At 41.8% G+C, this 25,893-nt stretch overlaps 1 protein-coding gene across 2 annotated transcripts in view; it reads right to left on the bottom strand.

Annotated features, from left to right (window-relative positions):
* The window catches only part of asap2a (ArfGAP with SH3 domain, ankyrin repeat and PH domain 2a), a 40,153-nt gene extending 15,011 nt beyond the window's left edge, over nt 1-25,142 (bottom strand). Inside the window, exons 1-13 of one of the 2 annotated variants that reach the window (XM_081602866.1) lie at nt 24,620-25,142; nt 14,674-14,746; nt 10,623-10,768; nt 10,313-10,387; nt 6,925-6,974; nt 6,713-6,736; nt 5,211-5,340; nt 4,089-4,174; nt 3,948-4,023; nt 2,970-3,056; nt 1,194-1,297; nt 560-629; nt 297-384 (exon numbers count right to left, since the gene is read on the bottom strand). In XM_081602866.1, coding sequence (XP_081458992.1) covers nt 297-384; nt 560-629; nt 1,194-1,297; nt 2,970-3,056; nt 3,948-4,023; nt 4,089-4,174; nt 5,211-5,340; nt 6,713-6,736; nt 6,925-6,974; nt 10,313-10,387; nt 10,623-10,768; nt 14,674-14,746; nt 24,620-24,745 — 1,135 coding nt within the window. In that variant the 5' untranslated portion in view covers nt 24,746-25,142. The remainder of the gene's footprint in view (nt 1-296; nt 385-559; nt 630-1,193; nt 1,298-2,969; nt 3,057-3,947; nt 4,024-4,088; nt 4,175-5,210; nt 5,341-6,712; nt 6,737-6,924; nt 6,975-10,312; nt 10,388-10,622; nt 10,769-14,673; nt 14,747-24,619) is intronic. The other variant, XM_081602867.1, reaches the window with a different exon arrangement.
* Between the last annotated feature and the right edge of the window lie 751 nt (nt 25,143-25,893).

Raw genomic sequence — 25,893 nt, 5'->3', positions numbered from 1 at the left:
ACATGCCTTCATTTGTTTCACATTTCCACTAAGGCGCTAATAGCACAGCTGAGTTACAGTTAGCGCTTTAGCGCAAACTGTAGCTCAGCTCATCATCATCTCTGTCTTAGCTTTCCGTCACATGAATCAGAAATCCTAAGTGTGAACTTTTGCTGCTGCTGAACTAAAACTCAACTCTTCACAGTGACAGTCGCGACCAAAGTCTGTGGGAAAAGCGCTGATAAGAGCTAAACTCAAACCGAAAGCCAAACAAAAAGCCACAGCTGTCGAAGCAAAGCCACAGATAGGAAACCTACGTGAAATGAGGTCGAAGCTCCTCTTCTCCTCAGGGTTGTGCTTCACCTGGCAGGTCAGCAGGTTGAGTTTAGCCGGCGGCCTGTTAGCCTAGCAGAGACGAGCCGAGTGAGCGGGAATGTTTAATGGAAACATCTGATAAGCTGCTGCGAGTCGGACGCCTGTGATGCGTCCAGACATGGGAACAGGCCTGAGATCTCCCTGGGTTGCTGGGAAACGATACAGGCCTGCAGGTGACGGGGTCAGAGGTCAGAACTGAACTTACTGTGCCGTGTGAGATGGTGAGGTATCCGTTTTTAGCTGTGCATTTTCTCTTCTGCCAGACTTTTCTCAACCTGAACACAGAGGAATCAGGCATAAGCCAACAAAGCCAAACAGATTCATTATTAACCAAAAAGAGGCTAAAAGGTTCATTTAAATACGCAGTTATACCTTAATAAATTAGAACAGTTCATCAATTTAAAATCCCTGTAATTAACAGAAAAAATGTTTCAAAACATCAAAGAAAGAAAACTATACTGAGTAGCCGGTTGGGGCTCCTTTTGCCTGAATTGCTGTCAGTGCAGCGTGACGGGAACATAATCAGCCTGAGGTTCTGCTGTTGGTTCTGCTCATCATTTTCCTCTATATAATAATAAATGATGTAAATAACCATATAATAAACCAAACTCAGCGCTACTAGGGTCATTAAAGCAGGGCTCAAATCAGGCTGCATCACTACAACTTCTTCCTTCCACTTAACTTTCCACCACTATGCTTGAATCTCGAGATCTGAGCAGCCATATTCTTTAGAAAAAACATTTCTCGGATAAAAATAAATAATATTTGGTCCCATATGGATGAATCAATTATTAAACTGAACAGAAGAAACGTGGAGCGGCGTGCAGATCGGCTCTCACCCGTCGCTCTTCTTGAACAGGAAGCCGCTGCGCTCGGTGCCGTGCTCCTTGTTGCCCTGCGGCTGGTGCAGGCTGTACGTCGCGCTCTGCCGCACCTGGGAATCCTGGGAAAACACAGCCGGCACAAACGACATGTCAGGGGGGGAAGGAGAAAACTAAAAACGCATAAATAAATTAAATCAGACGATTTTTCTAGATTAACTTCCACTAACGCACGCCGACGAACTTTGAGTAAAAAAAAAAACAAAAACAAAAAAAACGGATTATGTAATTCATAAATTTTCTGTCAGATTAAGAAATAATTTTTGCTCTTTATTTACTTTCATACAGTTGTTAATATGTGTAACCATGGCAACGAGGGAGCAGCTGATAACACCTGAACTACTGGCCATAAATCCCAGAGGAGTTGAAAAAGACGCTTCCAGGAAGTTCAAACAGTTTCTTCCTCCCATCAGAGATTTAAAGAGGAGTAGCAAAAGCTAAGGAGGTGGAATAGCAATGCTGGTAAATAACTGATTATTGTTAAATGTCGTCTCTTTTTCTGAAAATTGTTTGAAAGTCAGAAAGTTACAACATCAGCAATGTCTGAGATATTTTGGATGACATGAGTTACAGCAACATTTAATTTCATTTTTGGGTCATTTTTTTAAATTTAAATTAAGAATCGAGGCTGGAAGGTTCTTGGTCGGGATTCAAACCCACAACCTCCTGACTGTGCTCCACAGATCCACCTGGGTGTGAAGTTAACAGACACAACGGCCTCTTCTGGATTTCCTCTCCTCCTCCAGCTTTTTGACAGATGCTCCCAGACTAATCAGGACCTAATTAAAGCCGTTTCTTCCTGTAAAAGGGGAATATTCTCCATGCCAGCGGCTGCAACACATGGTGCAAACATGGCAGATCCAGAGGCTGGAGGCCGGTTGTTTTCAAAGAGTCATCCGTCTAAATCTGATCTAATCCAAAATCTATTCATGCATTCTGTTTAAATTTCAAGTTTCCAGACAAAAGAAATAAAAAGAGAGGAGATAATCTGCATCAACAGATGGACACAAATGAGATTATTCCTATTTAACTGTAGCAACAACAACAACAACCACTAAACGGGATGAAAAGAGAATATTTCTGTAAGAATGAGGTCATTTCCTTTATGAAGAAATGAAGTCTGACTATCTACATACACATAAAATCCCTGTAAGAAAAACAACTGTCTAACTTAGTCATGAACAAATGAACCGACAGAAACTAAATAAAGTTTTTAAAGTGTTAAAAAAAAGCAACAGAATAAAAAGGCAGGTTTTTTTTCCCACCACTGGAGCCTTAAAGTAACAGAGAAGGGAACAAATCCACTTACTCTCCTCGCCTTGTTTTATGAACCGTGACGGCAGCAGCAGGAGAGAGGAGACATTTTTAGAAAAAAGGACAAACTTTACGCTGTTTCACTTTAAAAATATGTCAGATAAAAATGTTAAGGTTGTTAAACAACAATGAATGTCGCCACAGACAGAATCTGAAACAAAAAAAGATTTCCACTTTTTAATGATTACCACAAACATCAATGTGTTTTTTGGGAGTAAATGTAAAAAACCAACATACAGTAGAGCATAAACTATTTTTTATAAACCAAGATTACAGCTGCAGGTTCTTTTTATCCACCAGGTGTGAAGTTTTCCAGGTTTTGGTCCTGGTCGGACCGCACTGCGCTCAGCTGGACATGAAGTCAGAGTAAAACACATTAAGGTTTGTGGTTGTAACCTGACTACTTGTTATGCGTCTCACCTCCTTCTGCTCCACCTGCAGAGCCGTTTTCAGGACGTCTCTCAGCTGAGTCAGCTGCTTCCTCTCCTCATCCTGCGCCTGCTTGATCTGAGCCACAGAAAGAAAAACTCACGTCAAACACAGAACAGAAAAAGCAGCAGTCATAAACAACACAATCAGTAACTCCATGTTGTTGCGTTTATGTGAGTTTGCTGCAAATTTTCCCCCAAAACAGACAAAAACCTTGGGTTCAAGTGATGCCAACTCCCACCAGCAGGTGGCAGCATTTCTGGCTTCTAATGCATTCCTGAGTCAAATTATCAAAGCAAAAATTGAGCCATTAAAGTTTGTTAAAGAGAGAAATGTTTGTGTCCAATCTGTCTGATTCTGGTCTTTTTTCCTCTAGACGGGATTAAAAATGGAGGTAAACAGGAGGAAACTCACAGCAAACAGCTGAAAAACACCATCGGCGCAAACTCCAAACACAAATGCAACAGAAAAATTCTGCAAGAAAGAGCAAAGCAAATAACAAAAACAACCGCCAATATGAAAAGCTGCAAACTCGCTCCACCAAACGGAAGTCCTCCAGGCCACTAGGGGGAGGAAGTATAACAAACCTTTTTTTAAACTCCATTTTGTTCTTGTTTCTTTTTTTTGGTCGACTCCCCCTGGTGGTCTGGAGGACTTCCACTTTGTGGAGCGAGTTTGTAGAGTTTCATACTTGCTGTTGTTTTTACTAATTGCAGCGTTTCCTCCTCTGCTCCCATTTTCTGTGGTTACAACATTTATCGTTTGCATTTGTTTTGCTTGTGAAACCGTTGTTTAAAGCTGAAGTATGTAAATTTCACATATTTGTTTAAACTGTCGTCATATCCTGACAGTTTGATATAAGACAGAAAAATATCAAGCTGCTCTGCCTTCTCCCAGTGCCAACTAGAAACAACCAATCAGAGCCAGGAGGCGGGTCTTAGCGCTGTCAATCACTCTAAGCGTTCTTACCGTGTGCAGATCTGTAGCCAGTTTCTCTATCGACGGCTTCAGGTTCTCCACGGCTTTCAGGCCGTCCTGAAAGAAACTGGACAGCAGCAGGGTTAACGACGGGACGGAGCTGCGCACGTCGGCCCGTCTGCAGAACCTTACTTGCACTGTGCGTGGAAGTACTTGATGAGGTTCTGCAGCAGGTCCACCCCCTTCTTGATCTTGATCTCGTTGACTTTGAGGAGGTACTGTAATCAGATCAGAGCGGAGGGGTCAGGCCGGGTTCAGACTCATCGCTTTCATCTTCCAGAGACGCTTCAAAGAAAAACCCTCAAAGTGAAGCAGCGCTGCAGTTTCCTCTACATGAACCCGTGCGGTTATATAGCCTACAGTTGTGCACTTGTATGAACCATAATCAGATTCTGAAATTGATTTAAATCAAGATTTACTTTATTTTGAAAAACCAAAAATGGCTGCCTGTGAAGCTGTGCTGCTTTCAGCAGTGAAGTAAAACCAGAGGTGATGGGAAAAGGAGAAAGAGGAACCAAAGGAGGTTAAACTGAAAGCATTTTTAGTTCAAGTCTGTGAAAACGACATTAATGTCAAAGAATGCAACTTTTATAAAAACTGTAAAACTCTCCCCATGTCAAGACATTATGACAGATAATGTGTGAAAAGACCGGCCGCCTTCACCTCCTCCGAGCTGCTACTGCTGTCCGAAGAAATGGACCAAAATCAGCCAATAAGAGCCAGGAGGCAGGTCTTAGTGCTGTCAATCATCCTCATGCACTTGTTGCTAAATGTGCTAATGGCGGAAAAGCAACTTACAGTTAAAGGAAAACCGTTGGCTTTGCTAACTAGCCTTAGCATTCGAATCGGGCTTTGCTGACAGTAAAAAACTGGCATCGCCACAGAAGATTGTGATTGACGGCGCTAAGACCCGCCTCCCGACTCTGATTGGTTGTTTCAACAAATATGTAAAAACATAAAAATTCAAAAATATTTTATTTTTCCAAAGGAAAATTAAATAAATTAAAGTTACATACTGAAGCTTTTAAGTATTTGAACGACACCAACACTATAATTTGGTAACATTTCAGGAACATTTTGAATAGAACAACAAAACTAAATCTCGTTTAGTTTTTCCCATTACGATTAATCTCAGCATGTTCAGATGAGAATATTAAAATATTTTCAGAAGATGATGTTGAGGTAACGTTGGATGGAAATGATGTGACACGATGCTCGATATTTAAATACAAACGTTCATTATGCGACTCTGACCTCGCACATCTGCAGCTGGAAGAAGCGCCTCTCCTTCTCCATCTCCTCGGCTATTTCCGCCCCGCTGATCTCCGTCCGGATCATCCCGTGCTGCCGAGCGTGCTCCTTCTTCTCCTTCTCGATTTTGGTCCTGGCAGGAAGAAACGCCGCCGCAGGTCAGAGCAACTCAAACGCAGAAACGGAAAAACATGGCGGGAAACATGAAATAAAAAAATCAGCCCTGCAAGCCGTCAGGCGGAGGCGAGTTTTGATCTCTTCCTCAGTTTGCAGAGTCAAAAATATGTGCAGGCCAAGAAAACAAAACTAAAAAACTATAAAAACGCAAATACAGAAGTCTGATTTACAGCCACATTTACTGTATTAGAATAAAATCATCTAGTTTTAAAATTATTTTAGGCTCAGTTTTACAAATTTATTCTGTTATAAAATTAGGATTTGGGACAAACTCTTTCGAAACACCTGATATATTTAGCTGTATTTGATTAATTAAATTAAAGCTAGTTTGGTGCAGCAGTCGGATTTTCAGTCAAAATACCTGGATAAATATGGCTCCACTCGTGTAAAAGTTATTTATGTCGTAATTTTCACTGTAAGAAAATTAAGGCAATAAAAATTTTACTCTGATTAAAAATTAATAAAATAATATGAATCATTCTTGAACTGCAATTGGGGGCCACAAAAAAATTATTTCAAGTGCCACAAACGGCCCCTGCGCCGCACTTTGGACACCTCTGGATTAAAGAAGCATCAAGAAAACCCGTTTCAGTTTCAGGAACAACCCTGGGTCGTTAACCAATTAACTCCAAATAAAACAAAATAAACGGACAAATCTTATTTTGAAAGGTCTAATTCAGAGCGTTGCCTCGTCAAATTAGGAGAAAATATTTCACTTATGCGTTAAATTAAGCACCAAGCTGCTCGTCAGACAGCATTTAGGGCTGATTTTTAACAAACAAACAGAAAAAGAGGCGATCTCATGCAGCGGCTCAACATTTTAATTTGCTGTTTATTTAAAACAACAAACTCAGTTTCCTGATCACCAACTGGAGAAAATCCAAGAAATTTTAAAAGCAGTTCTGAAAGCAATTCACGATTTACTTTCCTTTTATTAAGGAAATCATAGTTTTTTTTAAATTTCATAAACATTTCTTGGATAATCTGAAATCTCTAAGGAGGGGGAAATACTGTTCCACAGCCTTAAAAGTCCTGAAGCAGGATTTTAAAGCAGGTTTCTGGCTGGTGTGTTTAATCTGTCTGCTGGGAACAACAGAAACACAACAAGCTGATGCAAAAGGCTCAGAATAAGAAAACCGTTCTCATTAAAGCAGACACAAAGACGAGGATCCCGGACGAAGGAGAAAAACAAGCAGGAAACGGGCCTCTACTGACGGTTTCCCCATGAGTAGAGTGAAATAATAAGCTGAGACAGCCGGGGACATTCACACCACCATGTCCTCTGTGTCAGCACAAAGCCAGAGCTGCATCACAGGAAGACGGGTTACCCTCTCAGTAAAGAATGTCCTTTGCTGCTTGTAAAACACATAAAAGTGGCATGAATACTCCTGGTTTCTCCACGCGACAACCAGGACGTGTTGAGACGGACACTCAGAACGGAAAAACACATTTACTTAAATCATTACAGCCGTAGTAGTTACTTTATTAAACAGAAATTAAGACGTCGGCTCATTAGACACATAAAAATTGATTTTCTTACACTTTGGTTTCGTAATCCTTCCAGGCTTTGTCAAAAGGCTTTTTCAGATCCTGCAAAACGGAACAGGAAAGAAAAGACAATTCAATGAATGGAATAACACCAAACAGCACAAAAGGCTGAAGTAGAAGATAAAGAGCAGATGGTGTTTAATTGTTTTATATGTAAATTAGTGCTGGGATTCAGTTAGTTGTTTCAGTCAGATTAACTGCAGGGTTTGTTAATAATTAATCGCATTTTAATCCACAAAATTATCAACATTTTCAACTCCAAAACAAATTTTGGCTGCTAAATTATTGAAGTAATAAACATCCGAGCTCAGTTTTAATCTTATTTAAGTTATTTAATCATCACATTGCAGAAAAGTTCATCTTTCCAGTTTCAGGAAGTCCTGATCACTGATGGTGAACTGTGGATGCTAACATTAGCGGTAGCTACGTGTTTATCATCGAGAAACTATTTTAGGCTTGAATACCTAAAATAATTTGGACACTTTAATTAGAATCAAACAACTGGGTTACGTTTTTAACGAGTTAAAATGGTGCAATTAATCACTTACTAACAGTCACATGTCAGAATGGCTTAGTCAAAGGCCAGACCTAAATCCAACAGAAAATCTGAAGCAAGATTTCAAAACTGATGCTCTGCATCCAGCTGGAGGTTCTCTGCAGTAACGATGGCTTAACCACAATAAAATCCCAATAAAATATCCTGAAAACAAAAAACTGTGACTGTATTTGCTGAGTCATCCTCAGTGCTGATGAAGGTTTAATGGAGAGAAATCCTCATTCAGCGAAATGTCTAACTCCACTGTCACCTTTCATGTTTGATCTGTTTTCTGAGGAGAGCTTTGGATCCGACCAGTGACCTCAACCTGCTAACATCCAGGCTCTTCCTGTCTCTCCCACCCATCCACTCACCAAGAGGAGCACAAAGAGACAAAAGCTGATCCCCCAGTGAAAGAGCGGGGCCGAGAAGGAAACGGTGAAAGAAAGGGAGGCGGTGAGGGACTGAGAGAGGAGAAAGGTTTAGCGGAAGGAAGTGTCAGAGCCAGAGAGGGGGGAAAATGGCAACAATGGCTAAAAATACCACACAGATATTTCTGGGAAGGGCAGAGAGCGCCAGGCAAAGCACTTCTTCCCAGGAGGGCAGAGGACTTCCAGGGCTTCCCTCCTGAGCCTGAAAGCGACAGCAGGATGGAGAAGGAACAGCGATCCAGACTAAACCTTTCAGATGTTTCTGCACAGCTGGGTGTGCAGCTTCGCCGCCTCAGACTGTTTACATCAACATCAGTCCTCAGTCTGCAGGTTTTCTACAGGATTTGACTGTAAGGGTTCGAGAAACGGGTAATTTTGGGTCTGGAGAAGCACCTGCATGTTCATTTTCACAGGTTGTGGATAGTGGTGGGCTCACTTAAGCTAATCTGCAAATAGCCAAGCTAACTTTCCGTTTAGCCAACATTGAAAACGTTTAGCGGATTTAGCTTCCCTAATTAATTTGTCTTGATAAATTCTAAGGTGCTAATTTACTATCAATTCTTCAAGTAGTTAGATGTTTATATTCATGCTCTTATTTTGAAATGGGGAAGACCGTTAACACAGCAGTTCCGTTTCCTCTCCTCGCATTAGCTTCTGTAAATAGCCAGGATAAAGTCAAAGTTATTTAACATCCTTGCTTTCAATGGGTGTAAAACGCACTGATTCAAAACAAGAAATAATCCAACTCACTACTGACTACGTATTTTTGTTACCGCTCGTCACCCATTCACTCGCGCTACAAGAAAGTGAGCAGTGGTTGTCCAGGAGTGGGACAAGATGTCTGCTAAATCTTCAGCAATGCAATTTAACTAAAAGAAAATTCAGAAAGAATATAAAAACGACATGCATGAGAAAACAAACGGCGATTGTGGACTGTGTCAAACTTTGATCATCACTTAGAAAATAAGCACAAACAAACGTTAGCTATGCTTGCGCGATGCTAGCAAAGCTAGCGAGCTAATGTTGGCAATCTCCCTCTGTAGCAAAATTCCTTACCCAGACCTTACACAAAGATTTAGTCAATATTAGCTATAAATATCAAGCTAGCTGCCCGTGTTCACTGTAAACTGGAGGTTTTATGGCGCTAGCTAACATCACCTAGTATTAGCATGGGGTGCTAGTCTTGGTTTTGATTTCAGCGCACCAGTTCCTCCTTCAGCTGAAGTCCTCCACACCATGACTCTGCCACCGCCGTGCTACACAGTTGAAGCTTGTAGCTTTCCACCATCGTGTTACTTTCCAGCATTTTTTCACCAAAACCTTCAGATTTCCAGCAGAAAGCAGAAGATGAAGATGGGTTTTATTTTTTAGTTTCTTCATGAGAAACCTGCTGTCAGTAGGTTCTTCTGTGCATCTTAGAGCCACTATTCCTTAATCGCTGGTAAATTCCTGCAACTTCCCATTTCCAAGGTCCAGTGAATGCAGAATGGCTTAAAATATATTTTCTCTGATCTGAGCCACATTAACTAATGCAAATCTGAAGGTCTCACCATGAAAAGACATTTCTTTATATCCAGTGTCCAAACCTCAGCAGCAGATCAATTTAATCTGAAGTAGAAAGAGTAATGGCTGCATAATGTGCTGCCTTATCTCATTGAGTTAATTCGTCTCGGCAGACTTCCTCAATGTTTTACAACATCCACTTTAACCATCACTTAATCATGCTGTCCTGCAGGTCTGGACACTTTCTCAGACCAAAGGAGGCGGGATAATTGAACCAGTTTTAGGCGACTACTGGCTGGCAGAGTTTTCTTCGATTCCTCTGGCTCATTTCTCGAGATGTGTGTCCAAATATAAAGCAGCCAGCAGCTCATTGGCTGTCGGTCGGGTAATGAGAATCATCTGAGGCGTAATGAGAGATAAGTGGGAAGAATTACAGAAACTGAGCCGTACTCCAGGGAAAGGAAAGAGCAGCGCAGTTAAAACACAGACGAGAAGACAAAGACAGGAAATGACAGACGGGGAAAAGTCACGGGACGGAAGGAAAGCAGCCGAGGTCATGAGGGCAACACGTGTATCCATGGCAACCGGCTCGTTAGACCGCTTTCTTTAATCACATCAAACTTTGTGGAAACCAAAGCCAATCATGTGTCTCTGGGGTGAAAGGTCACAGACTGTCAGGGACGGTAACGAGCTGCGATTGGATTACAGAGCTGCAGACGAGGGTTAGCCTGGCTGCTGGACACTCGGCTGTCTGGCTCAGATTATCGCTCCTTACTGGACCTTAATCTCCGTCTCAGGCACCAAACTGTGCCGCCAGTTCTCAAACCGTTTGGTTCCTTCAGAACCCGGGCGGTTCTAGAATAAAGTTCTACGTTTCTTTCATAAAGACCTTCAGTAACCAGCAGCTTTACCCCTTTGACGCCCTTCAGGTCTCCTTTCAGCAGGCTGTCCAGGGGGAACGTGATGATGTTGTTCATGTTCTGGAACTGGAGGAAGACGGAGGAAATTTTACAGATTAAAACTCAGCAACTGCTGGAATCAAACCAGTGAAAACAGTAAAATGTTTGTTTTAATTCAGGAAGAGATGAGAATCTGATCAAATCTTTGTCTGTGAGAGAGAGTGGTTTACGTGTTGGGACCCAGCTGAGATGGACCTGGGATGTTTTAGACACCGCACACACACGCACACACACACACACACACACACGCACACACACTCACCAGGTTTTTGAAGAGTGCCGTCAGCTCCTTGGTGAAGACGGAGAACTTGAGGAAGGCCGATCCCAGGTCGGGATCGTCGCGGCACACACAGTTTTCCCCGAACTTCTCCAGCGCCTGAGTGTACTGCTCCTCGTTCTCCACATGGGCTGAAGACAAACGCAGGTCAGGAACAGGTCAGAGGTCAGACATCAAACAATAATCCACCACAGGTACAGTGGACAAACTACCACTAATCCGCTAGCAGTGGAGCTACATTTTCGTTTAGCATTTTTGCAAACTTTGAAAACGTTTAGCTTCCCCAGCCAATAGTTTTATTCAACAGACTCCTGTTTCATTCTGGCAGCTTGGAGGAAAGTTTAATACTAAAAATCAGTTGTATTTTCTCCTCATTTGTTTTGATAAACAGATGAATATCCTAAAAATGCAAGCCTGAATATGAGATTCATGCTTTGGATTAAAGGGTTTTTGGTATCAAGAGGTTTTTGAGTCATCATAGACGGTAAAGTTTGTTGCAGAAATTTCCCCCTGAGCTGCCATGTTCTGCCTCTAACCTCTGCTAAACAATGGTCCTGTTTCTACTGCATACAATAACACTGCTGCACCAACACGCTTGGCTGCAAACAACTTACATTTTATCAGTTTGCATAGCAGCAAAGTAGAAAGAAAAACAAAGCAGAGCTTTGGAGGCATCTGCAGAGGATTATCCAACGTCCCAAAAGTTTGCGTTGCAGCTTCTTAACTGCTTTAATCGTGGGACAACAGGCCGGCTTCTGCTTCCTCGCTGACGCATACAGAACAATGTGTGAGCTCAGATTAACGCCGTATCTCTGCAGAGACCAGTGAAAACAAGAAAAGTCTTAAATGTCTGCAGCTATTTGTGTGCAGCTTAGAAAAGCTGCAAAGTGCAAAATTAATTTGCACCAGAAGCTTTTAGAGGGAAACTGATTTCTGTGAGTTGGTAAAGTTTCCATTTTGCTCTCCGGAAGTGAATCCAAAGACAACTCTGACTTTTTGTTGCAGAAAAGTATCAACAATCTTTCAGGAGTATTTACGTCTCTATCTTTTTGTTCTGCTGCTGCTGACTCAGCTCCTGCAAACTCTTGAACTGTTATTTTTACAACCTGAAATATTCTCATTATTATTATTCTTCTTGCAAAAGGTGAAATGTTCCTGCTGGGTTTCAGATTTACAGTCAGACTCCCAGCAGTGGCTTCATTTGTTTCCTCTGCAACACAACAGTTTTTCTCTTTGCTTTGCTTTGAGCGACATGAACAAAGTTTCTGTCAAATCCTGCAACGTTTTATCCAAAGAGTAAATTTATTTCCAGTGTTTTATTCACCTTAAAGTTTTGGAAATAGTGAATTTGATGTTTTTCCTCTCTCTCTTTTCTAAAAAGAAAATTACAAATGTTTTTTTAAGAAACTTACTTTTATTTCAATCATCTGACTTTGAAGTTTAAGTAAATTCAAATAAAGCAAAACAAGATGGACTGAAATCTCTGAACTACGGAAGCCTAAAGAGTCCATTGGTGGAAATAGGGTAGTGTTTGTCATATAGTATTATTTAATGTGAAATTTGTTATAAGAATTTTGATTCATCACTGGCCCAATAAATTCGAATTGATGATATGTAAAACCCTCCAAAGCTGTCCTTATTGTCATTATTGATACTTTTACTATTTTCTCCTCTGTTTGTTCAATGAAAGCATCAGTAAAAATATAGCTACCAGTTTGGTGAAACAAATCAAACTTCTTTCTGGTGTCATAAAAAAAGCGCGTTACAAATGGGAACGTTTTTCAGGAGCAGTGTTTGTGTCTGTGGGACTATAATTGCTGTGACACAGAGTTACAGTCAGCTACTAGGCTGCGTTTACACTGCAGCCTGAAGTGACCCAATTCAGATTGTTTTGACATAATGTGACCTGTATCCGATCTTTTCATGGCAGTGTGAACAGCTCAGGTCGGATTCTTTCAGAATGTGACCCATATCCGATACGTATCCGATTCAAATGCGACCATAACGTCCAGGCCGCATTCATCCGATTTGAACGTCACTGATTCTCAACAAATCTCACTATTCTGCGTCCTGATACGCGCAAGCAGGAAGAAAAACAACAACCATGACGGACTATATGAGGATTAAGTTGTTAATTTGCTGCTCCGGTTGGACAACAACTTCAAATATATAAGCTAAGCTCCACCGTTAGCCTCCATGTTTACTTCCGCAAACACTGAGCTCTTCTTCTTCTTCTCATGGCGGTTGGCAGAACACTGAGAACGCTGACGCTATGGCGCCCTCTACTGCGCATGCGGGACACTTTCAGGTCTTTTGCCCGTTTACACTGCAGAACACATACAGGTCGCATTTACTGGCAGTGAGAACGGCCCGGGGAAAGAATCGGAATGGAGTCACTTCAGGCTGCAGTGTGAACACACCCCATGTAACCAAATTTACCTCTGTTGAGATTTATGACCACTTAAACAGAAAAGCTTTGCTGTTCCTGAAATAATTTCACTCTGACACAGCAGCTGCATTCCAGCATTAATCTCGGTCATCATCCACGTCAACAAGCCGAAGTTTCTGTTTGGGGGAACTTTGACTCCATCACACGCTTTCATCTCGTCTCGGCGTTTCAGCCGCATGAAAACATGAACCATCTTTACACTACAAAGATCTGAACATGATCAAACTTTACATCCGGCATCAATGTTGACAAGCTGCATTTTACTATTGTACGGTGTCCTTGAGTGCCAGAAAGGCGCCTTTGAAATAAAATGTATTATTATTATTATTATTATTCATAAACCTTCAACTTTTTGAAATTACTTCTAGATTTTCACATGTTGATGTTAAAAGTATTTTAAGCTGCAGATGCATAATTTGCTACAAATGATCAAACGTTCACTAAAGGAATGATGTCAACGTATGGAATTGAATCATTTGTCTTTTTAAAATTATACAAGATTATCAGCTTACCCATTTTTTATCTGATCAATGGAATAATTGACAGAATAATTGGCAGAATCGGTTACCTCATATCAACGGCGTTTCATCGCTCAGTGAGTCTTTCACTTTATGGAATAACCATGTTTTTCATACATTCGTTTTTAAATTGCTGTGGTTTCCAGTTTATGTTTTCATAAAGAGCCGAACCCAGAAATTTTATCTTTCTCTCTCAACTTAATCACAACCTGATCAACATCGATCAGGCCTGATCATACAGGGAGACAAACGATAATATTGTTGTTTTAAGACCATTTTCAACTAATATACGGATAATGACATGATAAGTTGTTACCTAGCAACTCACTCACTCACTCTTTGGTTACCTAGCAACAAACTGGTCAGTAGCCTGCGCAGCAGCAGTTTCAGGTTTTGCAGCTGTGCTTCATAACTGCTGAGAAATAGAAACAGTAAAAACTGTGGATAAAACTGGGAAGGTCAGGCCACCATCTGTCAGTATTTCTGATATTTAAGACAAAAACTAGTCAATAATTCTATGAAATGCTCATATCGTGATGCATTTTTCAGCCACAGCAACACATCTCTACTGCTACGTATCATGAAGTTAGTTAGAGGATGAACTGGAATATTCTGCTGCTCCTGGAAACAGGCCAGAGCCGGGGCAGCTTTGTCGGCCATGACAGTTTCTACCAGTGACGGGGAAACGCTTCTACCGTCAACACTGATGACAACACCGACTCCCCGGCGATCATTAACTCAGAATCAACCTGAAAGGTACAGTGAAGAGAGAACATGGCCGCCATCAGACATGGCTGCCATGACGCCCCCCCTCCAGCTGCTCCTTTCAGGGTCTGAATCAAACAACCGGCCCTGTGGCCTGAACTGAGCGCGCTCTGTTCAGAAAAAACAAAGCCGCTCAGCAAATTGGTTGGGTTTTCTAACAGAACCCTGCAGGCAGAGGGAGAGACCAGAACAAACACACACCATCCCACACTCTCTCTCTCTCTCTCTCTCCCCCCCAACCCCCCGGGGTTTGAAGCGGGCCGGTCTGCGTCTGGAGGAAGTGAGAATCGCCGTGACGACTCACCCAGGCCGGACGTGTAGATGGCCTTCACCGACTTCTTCATCTTGTAGAGAACGCTGCGGTCCACATCCAGAGCCTGAACACACACAGGCACAAGCAGGAACTCAGTGGGGGTCAAAGGTCATCAGCTGCTGCTATGATGTCAAGTTACAACCAAAATAAACATAATTTTATTTTCCTGGGATCTGATCTGCACATCACCTCAGCCAGACTGGAAGGAGAGCATGTCAGCTTTAAGTGCTAGGCTTTGACTAGGCCATTCTAACACATTATGCTGTGATTCAAACCATTAAGTTTGTTTTGTTTTTAGTTCCTATCCACTTCCCCACAGCATGATGCTGCCACCACCATGTTTCACTGTTTATATGGGATGTTGGATGGATTTGTAGGGTTAGCTTTTCACCATGGATGGATGAACGGATGGATGGACGGATGGACGGATGGATGGATGGATGGATGGATGGATGGATGGATGGATGGATGGATGGATGGATGGATGGATGGATGAACAGATGGACGGACCATAAAGACAGACACAAACATCCTGAAACATCAGTAACTCTCTGCTCTTCATTTTCTACAGAGTTTTTCTCTGGATTTCAGTTTTTATTTTCATTTTTTAACTTAAAAATATCAATAAACTAAAATAATAGTTGGAGAAAATTAATTTAAAACTCGTTTCCAGCCAGAATAAGAACCATCGTCTAAATGCTAAACATCAAGTTTAAAATTTCTCAGGAGAATTGATCAGATGATCAATAATATCTAAAACACCAACTTTAAAATCTTAAAATGAAACTTGAAATAAACAGAACAATACTGAGCCTGGTGGGGACACAAGTAAAGCCTGGTGGCCCGCCAGGCTGATTTTAATAGTACTTTTAAAACAACTTAAGCAAAGCAGAAACTAATTTGCAGAGTAATGTTGACACTGAGCCACCAGGTCCGGTTTCTCCTCACAGCCTCTTTCTGCAGACGCTGAGGAAGAAACGCATTCCTGATCGATCACACGCCGCTCCGACCCGCTCTGACCCGCTCCGCCCGGCAGGACGGAGATCCAGCCTCATTGTTCTCGCCAGCCAACTATCTGCTGACAACAGCAGGTCTGCGCCGGAGGAGGCCGGAACACACACACGGCCGTTTCCAAAACCCAAGCAGAACCAGGACCAGTTCTGTCTGCTGTGATGCTGCAGACGGAACCGGCCCGTCTGCAGCATCACAGCAGACAGAACCGGCCCGTCTGCAGGGACGCCGCAGACAGAACTGGTCCTGGTCCTATCTGCGGCGTCCCTGCAGACGGGCCGGTTCTGTCTGGTCTGCAGCGACCTTGGCTCACCTTGTAAGCTCCCCTGACACAGATTGCTGTGGCGGCAGCAGACAGTCGGCGTGAACTCATCAGATTTACTTACAGTCAGACTCATGTTGGGCCATATGGACCAGATGCTGTGCAATAAATAAATGCATTTATTAGAACAAGTCTGAATAATAAACAGAGCATTAAATATTTAAAAGCTCTGAACAGAAAAGCTTCTTGTCTTTTGATGTAGAAATACCAGAGTGAAGTCATAACAAGCCGTAATGACGCGACATAATCGTACGACAGTAATTCACCGCTTTCTTCAGGTAATATTACGACTTTATTCTTGTGATCTTTTCAGGTCGGGTCCAATCCTCCGTCAGAGGGAGGAGAGCCTTGAGGCAGAGTCTGACTCACTGAAAATATGTCAGGTATTTAACATTAAGCAGATGGGAAAACACTTCTTTATAACAGACTATCTGTTGTAGTGGAAACTCATTTAAATCTTCTGTTTTTCCTGATATTTGTTTCAATTAAAAGCCGCCATTTTTATGCAGCCGCCATTAAAGTCCATTTATTTTAGGCTTTGATGCCTGGAGTGCTGACAAATGCATCTGGGTCGGCGCTCTCCAGAGGTTCATTCACAACTTCTCTCTGTGCCGAGTGTGAAAAGTCAATATTTGGACAGAAGTGGGCCAGCGGGGGCCGAGTTCGCACTTTTCCTCCAGCAGCCTGCATGGAAAACATCAGGTTGACCAAAGACAAGACCTGGAGTCCGAAACTACAGAAGGTCTAGAAACTTTTCTTCTGAATCAAATCTGACTCTCAATTCAGTTCAGATTTTCTATCTGACAGAGCTGAAGAAAAATCAGCGCTGGGCAGTTTTAAGTTAGTTGCACTAACCCTTAATAAAGTGCTAATAATAAACATTTGTTATGCTAACGCTAATGAGCCACACCAACACAGTATTTAGTGGAAGCTAATGCAAAAACTGCGAACTTCAATTCAAAATATCTATTCCAACTAAAGTATACATTTAACATACTTGAAATGTTATACAACGCTGTTAGATATTGTATTTATGTTTATATCTTGTTCTTTCTTATACGCGTTTTATTTTGTTCCTGAATGTTCTACGTCTGAGAAACATGAGGATGTGGAGAGAGGAAACAGAGCTGCTGTTATTCATCACCTTCAAAATAAAAGCATGAATATAAACATTTAACTACTTGAATTCTAAACTAAAACAGATGCAAAACTTTACTCAACTGAAAGTTCATTAAACAGCCAAATAAATTAGCGTGTTAGAATTTATCTGGAAAAATTTATTTTGGGAAAGCTAAGTATACTAAATCTTTTCAAAGTTAGCTAAAGGGCAAAGCTGAAAATTAGCTCCATTATTTTTGCATAAAAATTTACCTAGAAAAATTTAGGTGAAGCTAATAGCGCTAAATTTCTTCAAAGTTAGTACAAACTCTAAAGCGCCAAGTTATTAGCTCTGTTATTAGCGCAGAAGAATTTAATTAATAATTTAAAGGAAGCTAAGGTTGCTAAATCTTTTCAAAGTTAGCTAAAGCAAAAAGCAAAAAGTTAGCTCCATTGTCTGTGTATTAGAATGCATCTGGAAAAGTAAATTTAAAGGACGCCAGTAGCGCTAAACGCTTTGAAAGTTAGCAAAAATGCTATACACTAAGCTAACAATTAGCTCTGCTATAAACAGACATGTTCCTGCCACTGCTGAACACAGCAGCCAGACCAAAGTGTTGGCTAGCAGCTGCCAGGAGTCACATAAGGCAACAACATCAACTGTCAGAGGAAGCAACCTCCATGTTTACTGCTGAGGCCCGTTTAATAGTTTACAGGGTGATAAAACGGCCGTCTTTGAGCAGGATTCTGTCCCCCAAAGTTCCTGGAAAGAAACGTCCTTCCAGACATTTAACACTGCTCAGCCGAGGAACAAGAAGTAGAGGAGACCGCAGGGCCCTGATGTAAAACCTGCTGAAGTCTGCCTACGTTTTGACGCTTTTAATAAAACTTACAAGAGGCTGAAAACATCTAGTTTCAGGGCGAGGGTTGCAGCTTTTGGAGAAGAAAAACAAAGAAACGACGCTAAAAGTTCAGCTACAACTGTGTAGAAATCACCCGATGAAAGATGCACACACGTCGATGTGATTGAAGCCAAACTTTAGAGGCACTAAAAACGGTCTGCATTTCATAAAAGCCTCTCTGATCTCCACTGAGCAGCTCAAAAAGCTTCAACCGACATGAATCAAGTCGCTTCACAGAGCCGAGGCAGCATGAAGGCTCTCAAACGAAGATCAAACCCGACATGCCTGGAGTGGAAACGCTTTCTGTTGATGAAGGCTGCAGCTCATTTTCCTGCTATGGAAAACATCTAAAAGCACATGAAGGCCTAAATTTGGAAGAATCTGCACTGGAGGGACTGATTCAGAGCTACGGGAACAGATTTTATATCCAGTACTGAAGCAAAACGCTGCGTTTGTTCTGGCTGAAGGAATCTGATAGCGTCACCACGCATGCAGCTCATTAACGGAAGCGGTGCTGGTTTTATTTTCATCCCTGCTAAATTTGACCCGTTCCATTCATTTTTCTCCAGTTACAAGGAAATCCACATTTTCCTCCCAGAATGACGAACGAAGCACTGAAACATGAAAAGTGTCTTCCTGCAGTAACAACTTCCACACTAAAGAGGGTTGATGTCAAACTGAGCTTTGGATTCATTTATTTTTTTTATCCTTTTTTATGTAAAGGATGTATGGACTATATTTGTTAATTGTTTAAGATTTTTTATTATTAATATTAGTCAAAATCTTTATTTTAGAAATTTTCTGACATTTGTCTCAAAAACATTTTTGTAGCAAATTTTTGACTTGTCAAGCTCAGAAATATACATTATATTTTTTTAAATCCTGATTTTTTTTTTTCTTAAATTTCAAGCTCAGAAATTTCCAAGTTTCTGAAATTTCTGAAACTTGGAAATTTCCAAGTTTCAGAACTTGGAAACTTTTTCTCTCCAAATTTTTTTTGGAGAGAAAGAATTTTTTCTCTCCAAAAAATTTTTCTCCAAAATTTTCTCTCCAAAATTTCTGAGATTTTTTGGTGGAAATTTACAATTTATCCTTTTTTTGTACCTATAAAACTGATGATTTAGATTTTTTCTTGAGATTGAACTGTGAGCTTTGAACAGTGGATGTAATTTTAAACATCAAATTCTGATTTTTTTAGTCCTTTATGGCCAAAACCTTCTCATGCGTCTCGTTGTTGCACCTCTGACCTGAGGTATGATGAACCTGACCCAGAAGCCAGCAGACCTGAATCCCTGAGAGCCTCAGCAGTTCCTGACATGTGGGCCGAGTGTCTCCTGTGAGAGAGAGTGACAGCTGGACAGCACAGCTGAAAACCCAAACGGAGCGCCGCCGACTACAAATCAGAGCAGGAGTTCATTAACGAAGAGACGGTGATGGATGAGCTTCAGTTCTTCATCTTCCCCCAATGACTCCACTGTTCAACCTTTGACCTCTGGGGGGTTCTGAGAGGTTTTTCCTCTCGGCTGGCGACAATACTCCAACGTAGAACAGAATCAGCGTAAGGTTATCAACTGGCGTCAATAAAAACATCCTGATGGTGCAAATGGATTAGGATGCAACCATGACCTTTGACCCCGACAGATCCACAGGATTGGTTGGCAACAGAAAGGCAGGTGTGATGACACCACTGAAGGACAATGAGCACAAACAGAAATCGGTTCAGGCCAGAAACAGATTTGATCAAACTAAAGGAGAGTTCCCCTGTGAGCCGTTTTCCTCCTGATGGTCCAGTAGACCCGGTTCTACTGGAACCAGAACTCCATCAATCAATCAAACCAAGGATTATAATTGGACCAGAGTTTGATTAGCATTCACAGCTCACCCACCAAACTGGACTTTGAAGGCAAACAGACTGGAATTGGATTAAAGTGACTAATTATGCTGGGAATGCAAACATTCCTAAACCGGTTCCTAAATTCCTAAAAGGCGTCCCTCAAAGCTCCGTATTGGGGTCCAAACTATAGCAGCTGAATCCATTGGTCTCATTTATCATTAGCAGTCCTTTAAAGAAACTCCTGTTGAATTAACACACAATAATGATGTAAACAGAAACTTCTACAGCAAACGTCCACATCACAGTGACAGGAAATATTCAAGGAGGAGAGAAGATCCCGTCATTAATCCGACTTCAATTATCGGAGGCATTAAGCCGCTCAGTCGGTGGTTTGAGCCTAACAGCCTTTCAGGCCATGCGCTCATTGATCCCTCTGTGATGCTGCTGGAGGAGGATCGTCTCTGCACCGATAATCCTGCTGTCTGAATGCGTCTTAAAACTTTCCTCAGGGCCTCCGCTCCACACCAAGCAGCTGCTCTTCCGGAACCGGACTGAACCAACACGACGACACCTGGGAGGCCCTCAACACATCGGATTATAAATCGCTGCACTTCAAATACGACAAACATTATCAGAGGAGAGCAAACATCCTGCCAGAAGAACCGGCTCAGTGGCTGGATGGAAACCAAATCAGATTTCATCTCATTTCACCAGAAGATACGTTTCCAGTTGGAGCATGGTGATAAACCTCTGCTGGTCCGAGACCAGAGGATGGAGACGGAGGCAGAAGCTGCAGCCAGGAATAACCTGGTGCAGCAGCAGAGACGTCAGACCCGCTTCACACACACACACCAACTCGGCTTCATGTTCACCTTCAGCTCAGGATTAAACGGAAATCAACTCTCAAACTTCTACTTCATTTCTCCTGATTTCCAGCTCAGTCTTAGTTTACATCCTGAATAAATAAATATAATATTAAACTGATACTTGCATTTGTCATGCAGGAGATGGATCTGTGTACTCCATTTTATTTTTTAATGATCAATAAATGCAAAACTTCACCGTTAAAACTGCTTTTGTTTTAGAAAAAAAATGCTCCAGTGTCGTTTTTACAGTGTGTTGATGATGCATCACTCCATCTTTACGCCGATGACACACGTTTATTTTCTAAAGTCTGCATCTGACATTAAACTGGCTCTGAACTCGACCAACAAGCCACTGGGATTTTACCTGATTGATCATTGATTGGTTTTCCTATTTTTGTCTTGCAGGCAGTGAATCTTTCAGAAGCCTTTCTCCATTATTGGGGGGAAAATTAGTCGAGTCATCTGAAAACGAGTCGTTATTTTGTAAGAAGTTCAGCACAAAATCTTTGAATTGCACCGATTAGAGACTGAAATAAAGACGTAAACATGTAATTTTTCCAAATATGAAAACCAATTCTGTGTTTCTGAGAAGAAAGTGTATCTGGTGACCTTACAGGTTGTAACAGGTTTATCACCACAACAAGGTTTGAAAAGGTCTGAAGGCAGGAACGGGATCCAGAAGCTCTTATTTCTGAGCGTGAGCAGAAGAAAGGGGCGGGGGCGTCCCGACACACAGCTCCATATCCTCTTACTGGTTTAACTGGTTTTTATGGCTGTGGCTCTGGCACACAGTGTCTGAGCGATGGCAGCCGCTTTAAAACTACCAGCCTAATTAAGCGATGCATTTAAGTTTAGAGCAGAGTGGCTGCAGAGCCATTAAGGCCTGGGGGCGATGCATTCAAAGGCCATCTGGAAAAACCATTTACACGGAAAACCAACACCAGCAGAGAAGATTGCAACCATTTTAGGATTTCAGTGATTTAAATTAATTAACTTTGGAAACGAGAATCAAACCAACAAGATGAAAAATAAAGTATTTTTCTCAGACAAACCTCTGGATTAGCGTTGCACCGGGTACAAGGCCAGGTTTCACAGCCTCACCTCGACTCCTCCAGACACACTTCTTATCGTTTTGTCACATTCTTCCCATTGACGGATAAATCAATAATAATAGACCCGTTTTATTGGGACTCGAGTCAGAGGCAGCGCTCCTCTCTTTGGTACCAGGATTAAGCAGCAGATTTGTCCCAAACTAACCATCTGGAAGGACAGATTAGCAGCTGAATAATCTCACCTCACTGCATCTGATTAAAGGTTCCTGCAGACAAACGCAAACATTTCTAAACTCAGACCAGCGGCCATCGCAAACGGCTTCCTTCGCGATTATACACATTTCAACGGGTTTAAAATGCAACTCATGCTGCAAAATGACACAGAAGCTATAATTATTACTATCATTAACAATAACTACTCATATTATTCCTGACAAATAAACCCATTAGCAAGGCCCTTCTTAAGGATACCAGTCACATAAAAAGTGTGATTTGTGTCACTAAACTCATTTTCAAATGTATTTATTGATGCTCTCTTCGAACCAGTGGAGAAAAAAAGCAAAAGTAACATTTCTGATCATACTGACAGTTTTTTATTTACCGTCAATAACTGAAGTTTATCGTAACAACAAATCAAAACTCTCATCATGATAAAAACAGTTTCCACAATAAATGATAAACGATTTGATAACTGTTAGCTAGCCATGAGGCAGAGCGGCTAACGCCTTTCCTCTGCCTACATCTCCCAGAATGCTGCGCGGTTCAGGATCAGAGTCAAGTGAAATTATTTAATATTCTATCAAATGTATTATATTATCCAATAGATACTGTTATTGATTTATTGTCCAGCCGTATGCGGAGTCTTTGTCGTCAGATTTAAACAGACGGTTCCTGAATGCCTCACATGAAACTCTGAGTAAAACCCGTAACTTTATTCACTTTGTTTGGGATTAACAGAGTCTTGACGACGTTGACAATAAGCGGAAGTTTTCCCGCCGGCTGCTCTGGTTAATTAGTCAAACAGAGCAAAGTTTGCGGTGCCAACAATGGAGCCTTGTGCTGCTTGAGGCCGAGCAGCTCTGCAGCCGAAACAAAGCAGCCGAATTAGATTCACCACCCAACAATTCAGCCGCGCAGCCGCCAATTACTGCTGGCCTGCTACTCAAAGCCCGACATGTCCTCACTGTTAAGTGGAAAAACACACATTCCTCCTGCCGGTTTACACAGACACCTGCCGCGGTGAGCAGGTGCAAATCTGCCTGGATCCTCAAACAAGAGCGTCAAAATAAAACCACAACCTCTGAAAGGTGCGGCGGATCAGGTTAAAATTGATAAAACTGTCCTTTTCCTGCATCATTCCTGCTTCAACATCCTCCCTAATCAGCGCAGCAGGGACACACCGACACAGGGAGACAGACGCTCATGTGGGAAAATCTATTTTTACCGAGCAGCAGGGCGAGGCTCTGCCGCACCGGACACAAAGTAGGGAAACTGCAGGGAAGGGGCCGAAGCGGAAGTGTCCTTCCTCCCGATGAACCGCCAGTTTCAACACAAAACGCTCCTCTCCGACCAGAAGCTGAAGAGTGTGGCTCTGCACCGGAGCTGGAGGTGATCCTCTGAATGAACAACCATCATAATGCGGCTCAGATGAGCAACTGTGTCACATTTTGGCTCCAAACAACCAAAAACCTCAATGGAGGTTTAAGACAGAGCAGCAAGGGACAACATTAAACATTAATAATATACATTTTCTTTTAACATTCGCTGAATGTGAATTTTTGTGTGAAATATATTTTTGTTTTTTAATTTTTCAACTTATTACATGTTGGATTCATGCTAAAGTATAACTTTAAATAAGAAAAAAAAAGTATATTCAGAAATCTCATGACCCCTCCAGCGTACATCCACGACCCTTCTAGGGTTCGCAACCCCCATGTTGAAGACCTCTGGCTTAAACTATCCATTTTATTTCTGGCTGCATGTTGACGTCGGTTATCCTCCGGCCCAGTGTAAAGTTTTCTGCAGCCTCTAACTGGTTTCCTCCAGCACTATCTGTAAGGATCCCCACAGCATTATGCTGCCACTACCATGTTTCACTGTGAGGGTTGTTCAAGGAGATTTGTTTTCCTACAAACAGGATTGGCTGTTGCAGGTGCAGGAAATGCGCTGCAAACACATAAAGGATTCAAACTTCAAAACAGACAAAGACAAAAAGCAACAGAAGACAAAAAAATGGAGCAACCAATAAAACATGAGATGGACGCACAAGAACAAAGATGGACCAAATGTCCAAACTAAACAAAAGTCCTCCAGACCACTAGGGGGAGTTGAGAACCAAACCGAATAGGACCAGACCAGGAGTCGTGATTTTAACTAAGAGTTGGAGAAAGAAAGAGAATGCGAGTTATAATTAATTACTTTTAGTAAAAAAAACAGTAGCATATTTACGAAGGGAGGGAATATTGCCGATTCCAGACTCCCCCTAGTGGTCTGGAGGACTTTGCAGCGTTTTTTCATTCATATGTTTTCTGCACGTTTTGACCTTCTGGTGACTGAAGCCTAAACATTCAGCACTTTAGAGAAACTTCTTCCACATGTTTGCTGTGTGGCTTTTTGGAGAAATGCAAACTTATTTACTTTATGGACAACTACAACACATTCTTACACCTCAGCTGTGGATCTCTGCTGCTCTTACTATGAGCATCTTGCCTGCTTTGGATTACCGTTACCTGCCCAGGTGGACTATATTTACTAATAAAGTCACTGAGCTTTAGGCGGTAGCAGAGTAAATGGGAGTAAAAAGTACTGCAACCTGTTTTTTTGTGTTTTAGCTGTACAGCATGGTCACCCACCTCCTCCAGAGCAGCCACTGTGTTCCTGCAGTGGGACATCCTGGTGGTGAAAATAGAGGCGGTTGGAGATTTATAATCTTCATTTGTCTCCGTGACAAACTCTGAAACTGTGATTTGGTCCGGCATTGTTAATCCACAAAGCGATTTAATCTAACCTCCTTCCTGTCTGTTCAGTTTGTTTGTTTTTTTTTATATCTGATTTTAAAGCGCCGTCAGCAGCAGTAAAGTCACCGAAGGTCCCCGCGGAAAGTGAACCATCTCCGGGCTCATTTACGTCCCTTCCCCGCCGTTTGTTCCCGACACTGGAGCTCCGCGCCGCGCCGCGCCGCAGGGTGATAGCTCAGCCGACCAGCAGGCTACTCCTTCCCCATCCAGTTCACCGGCTCATCCTCGAAGCTCAGAGGGGAAAGAAAGGCGACCAAAACGGGGGCAGATATCCGGACCGGGTGGGCTAACGTCTCCTGTCCTCCGCCGGGATCCCAGGAACAACAAGCTGGCGATTCAACGGGAGCGCAAAGTGACAAAGGTGGAGGAGGACCCTCAATGAAGCCGCACCAGCCAATGGGAAGCAGCGGCTGGAAACGGAGAGCCAATCAGAATTCAGGAAAAATGATGCTTTTTAGTGCTGTTCGGAAACTATCATATTCAACTCAAAACACTAAATCCAACCAAAATTTAACGTTTTCTGAACTTTGTAAAACTTCATTGGAATAAATGAAAGTATAATAGAGTTTTTTTTACGATAAAAACGTAAAAATAAAAAGAAAATAACTAACATTTGAATAAATTGTAGTGATGCAATTCAACCTCACTAAGCAATATAATGGATTTTCAAAACAACTGGATGCACACATTATAAATCCACTCAGACTCAAAAGTATAGTAATGTTCAATAAATTAAAGTATTATTTAACTCAGTGAAACGCATCATATTCAGACGAATGAAAATGTGACAGTTACTATTAGAATATTACATCAAACTCATAAAAAATACATTTTTATACTGAAATGTGGGCTTACAAGAAGTATATTCAACACCTGCTTAAAAGCTATTCTTACAATGTACTTTAAATCTGAGTTCTTCAAAACGAGCCTCATCAGGCCAGATTTTAGCTACTGAGACGTATTTGGACTTAGATACATGAACTGGTTGGTTTCGTGACAGAAATTGAGTTTAATGTAGTTCACAGGTTTTCTGAAGGAAGGAAAACAGTTTTTTCATATGCAACATTAAAAACGTGACCTATGTCAGTCTTCAGTTCAATTCAAAAATA

The sequence above is a fragment of the Poecilia reticulata genome, chromosome 22 (genome assembly GCF_904066995.2).
Source record: "Poecilia reticulata chromosome 22, P_reticulata-male-v2, whole genome shotgun sequence".
Lineage (NCBI taxonomy): Eukaryota > Metazoa > Chordata > Actinopteri > Cyprinodontiformes > Poeciliidae > Poecilia > Poecilia reticulata.
Note: the sequence above shows the minus strand (reverse complement) of the source record. Positions and strands in the feature narration are given on the sequence as shown.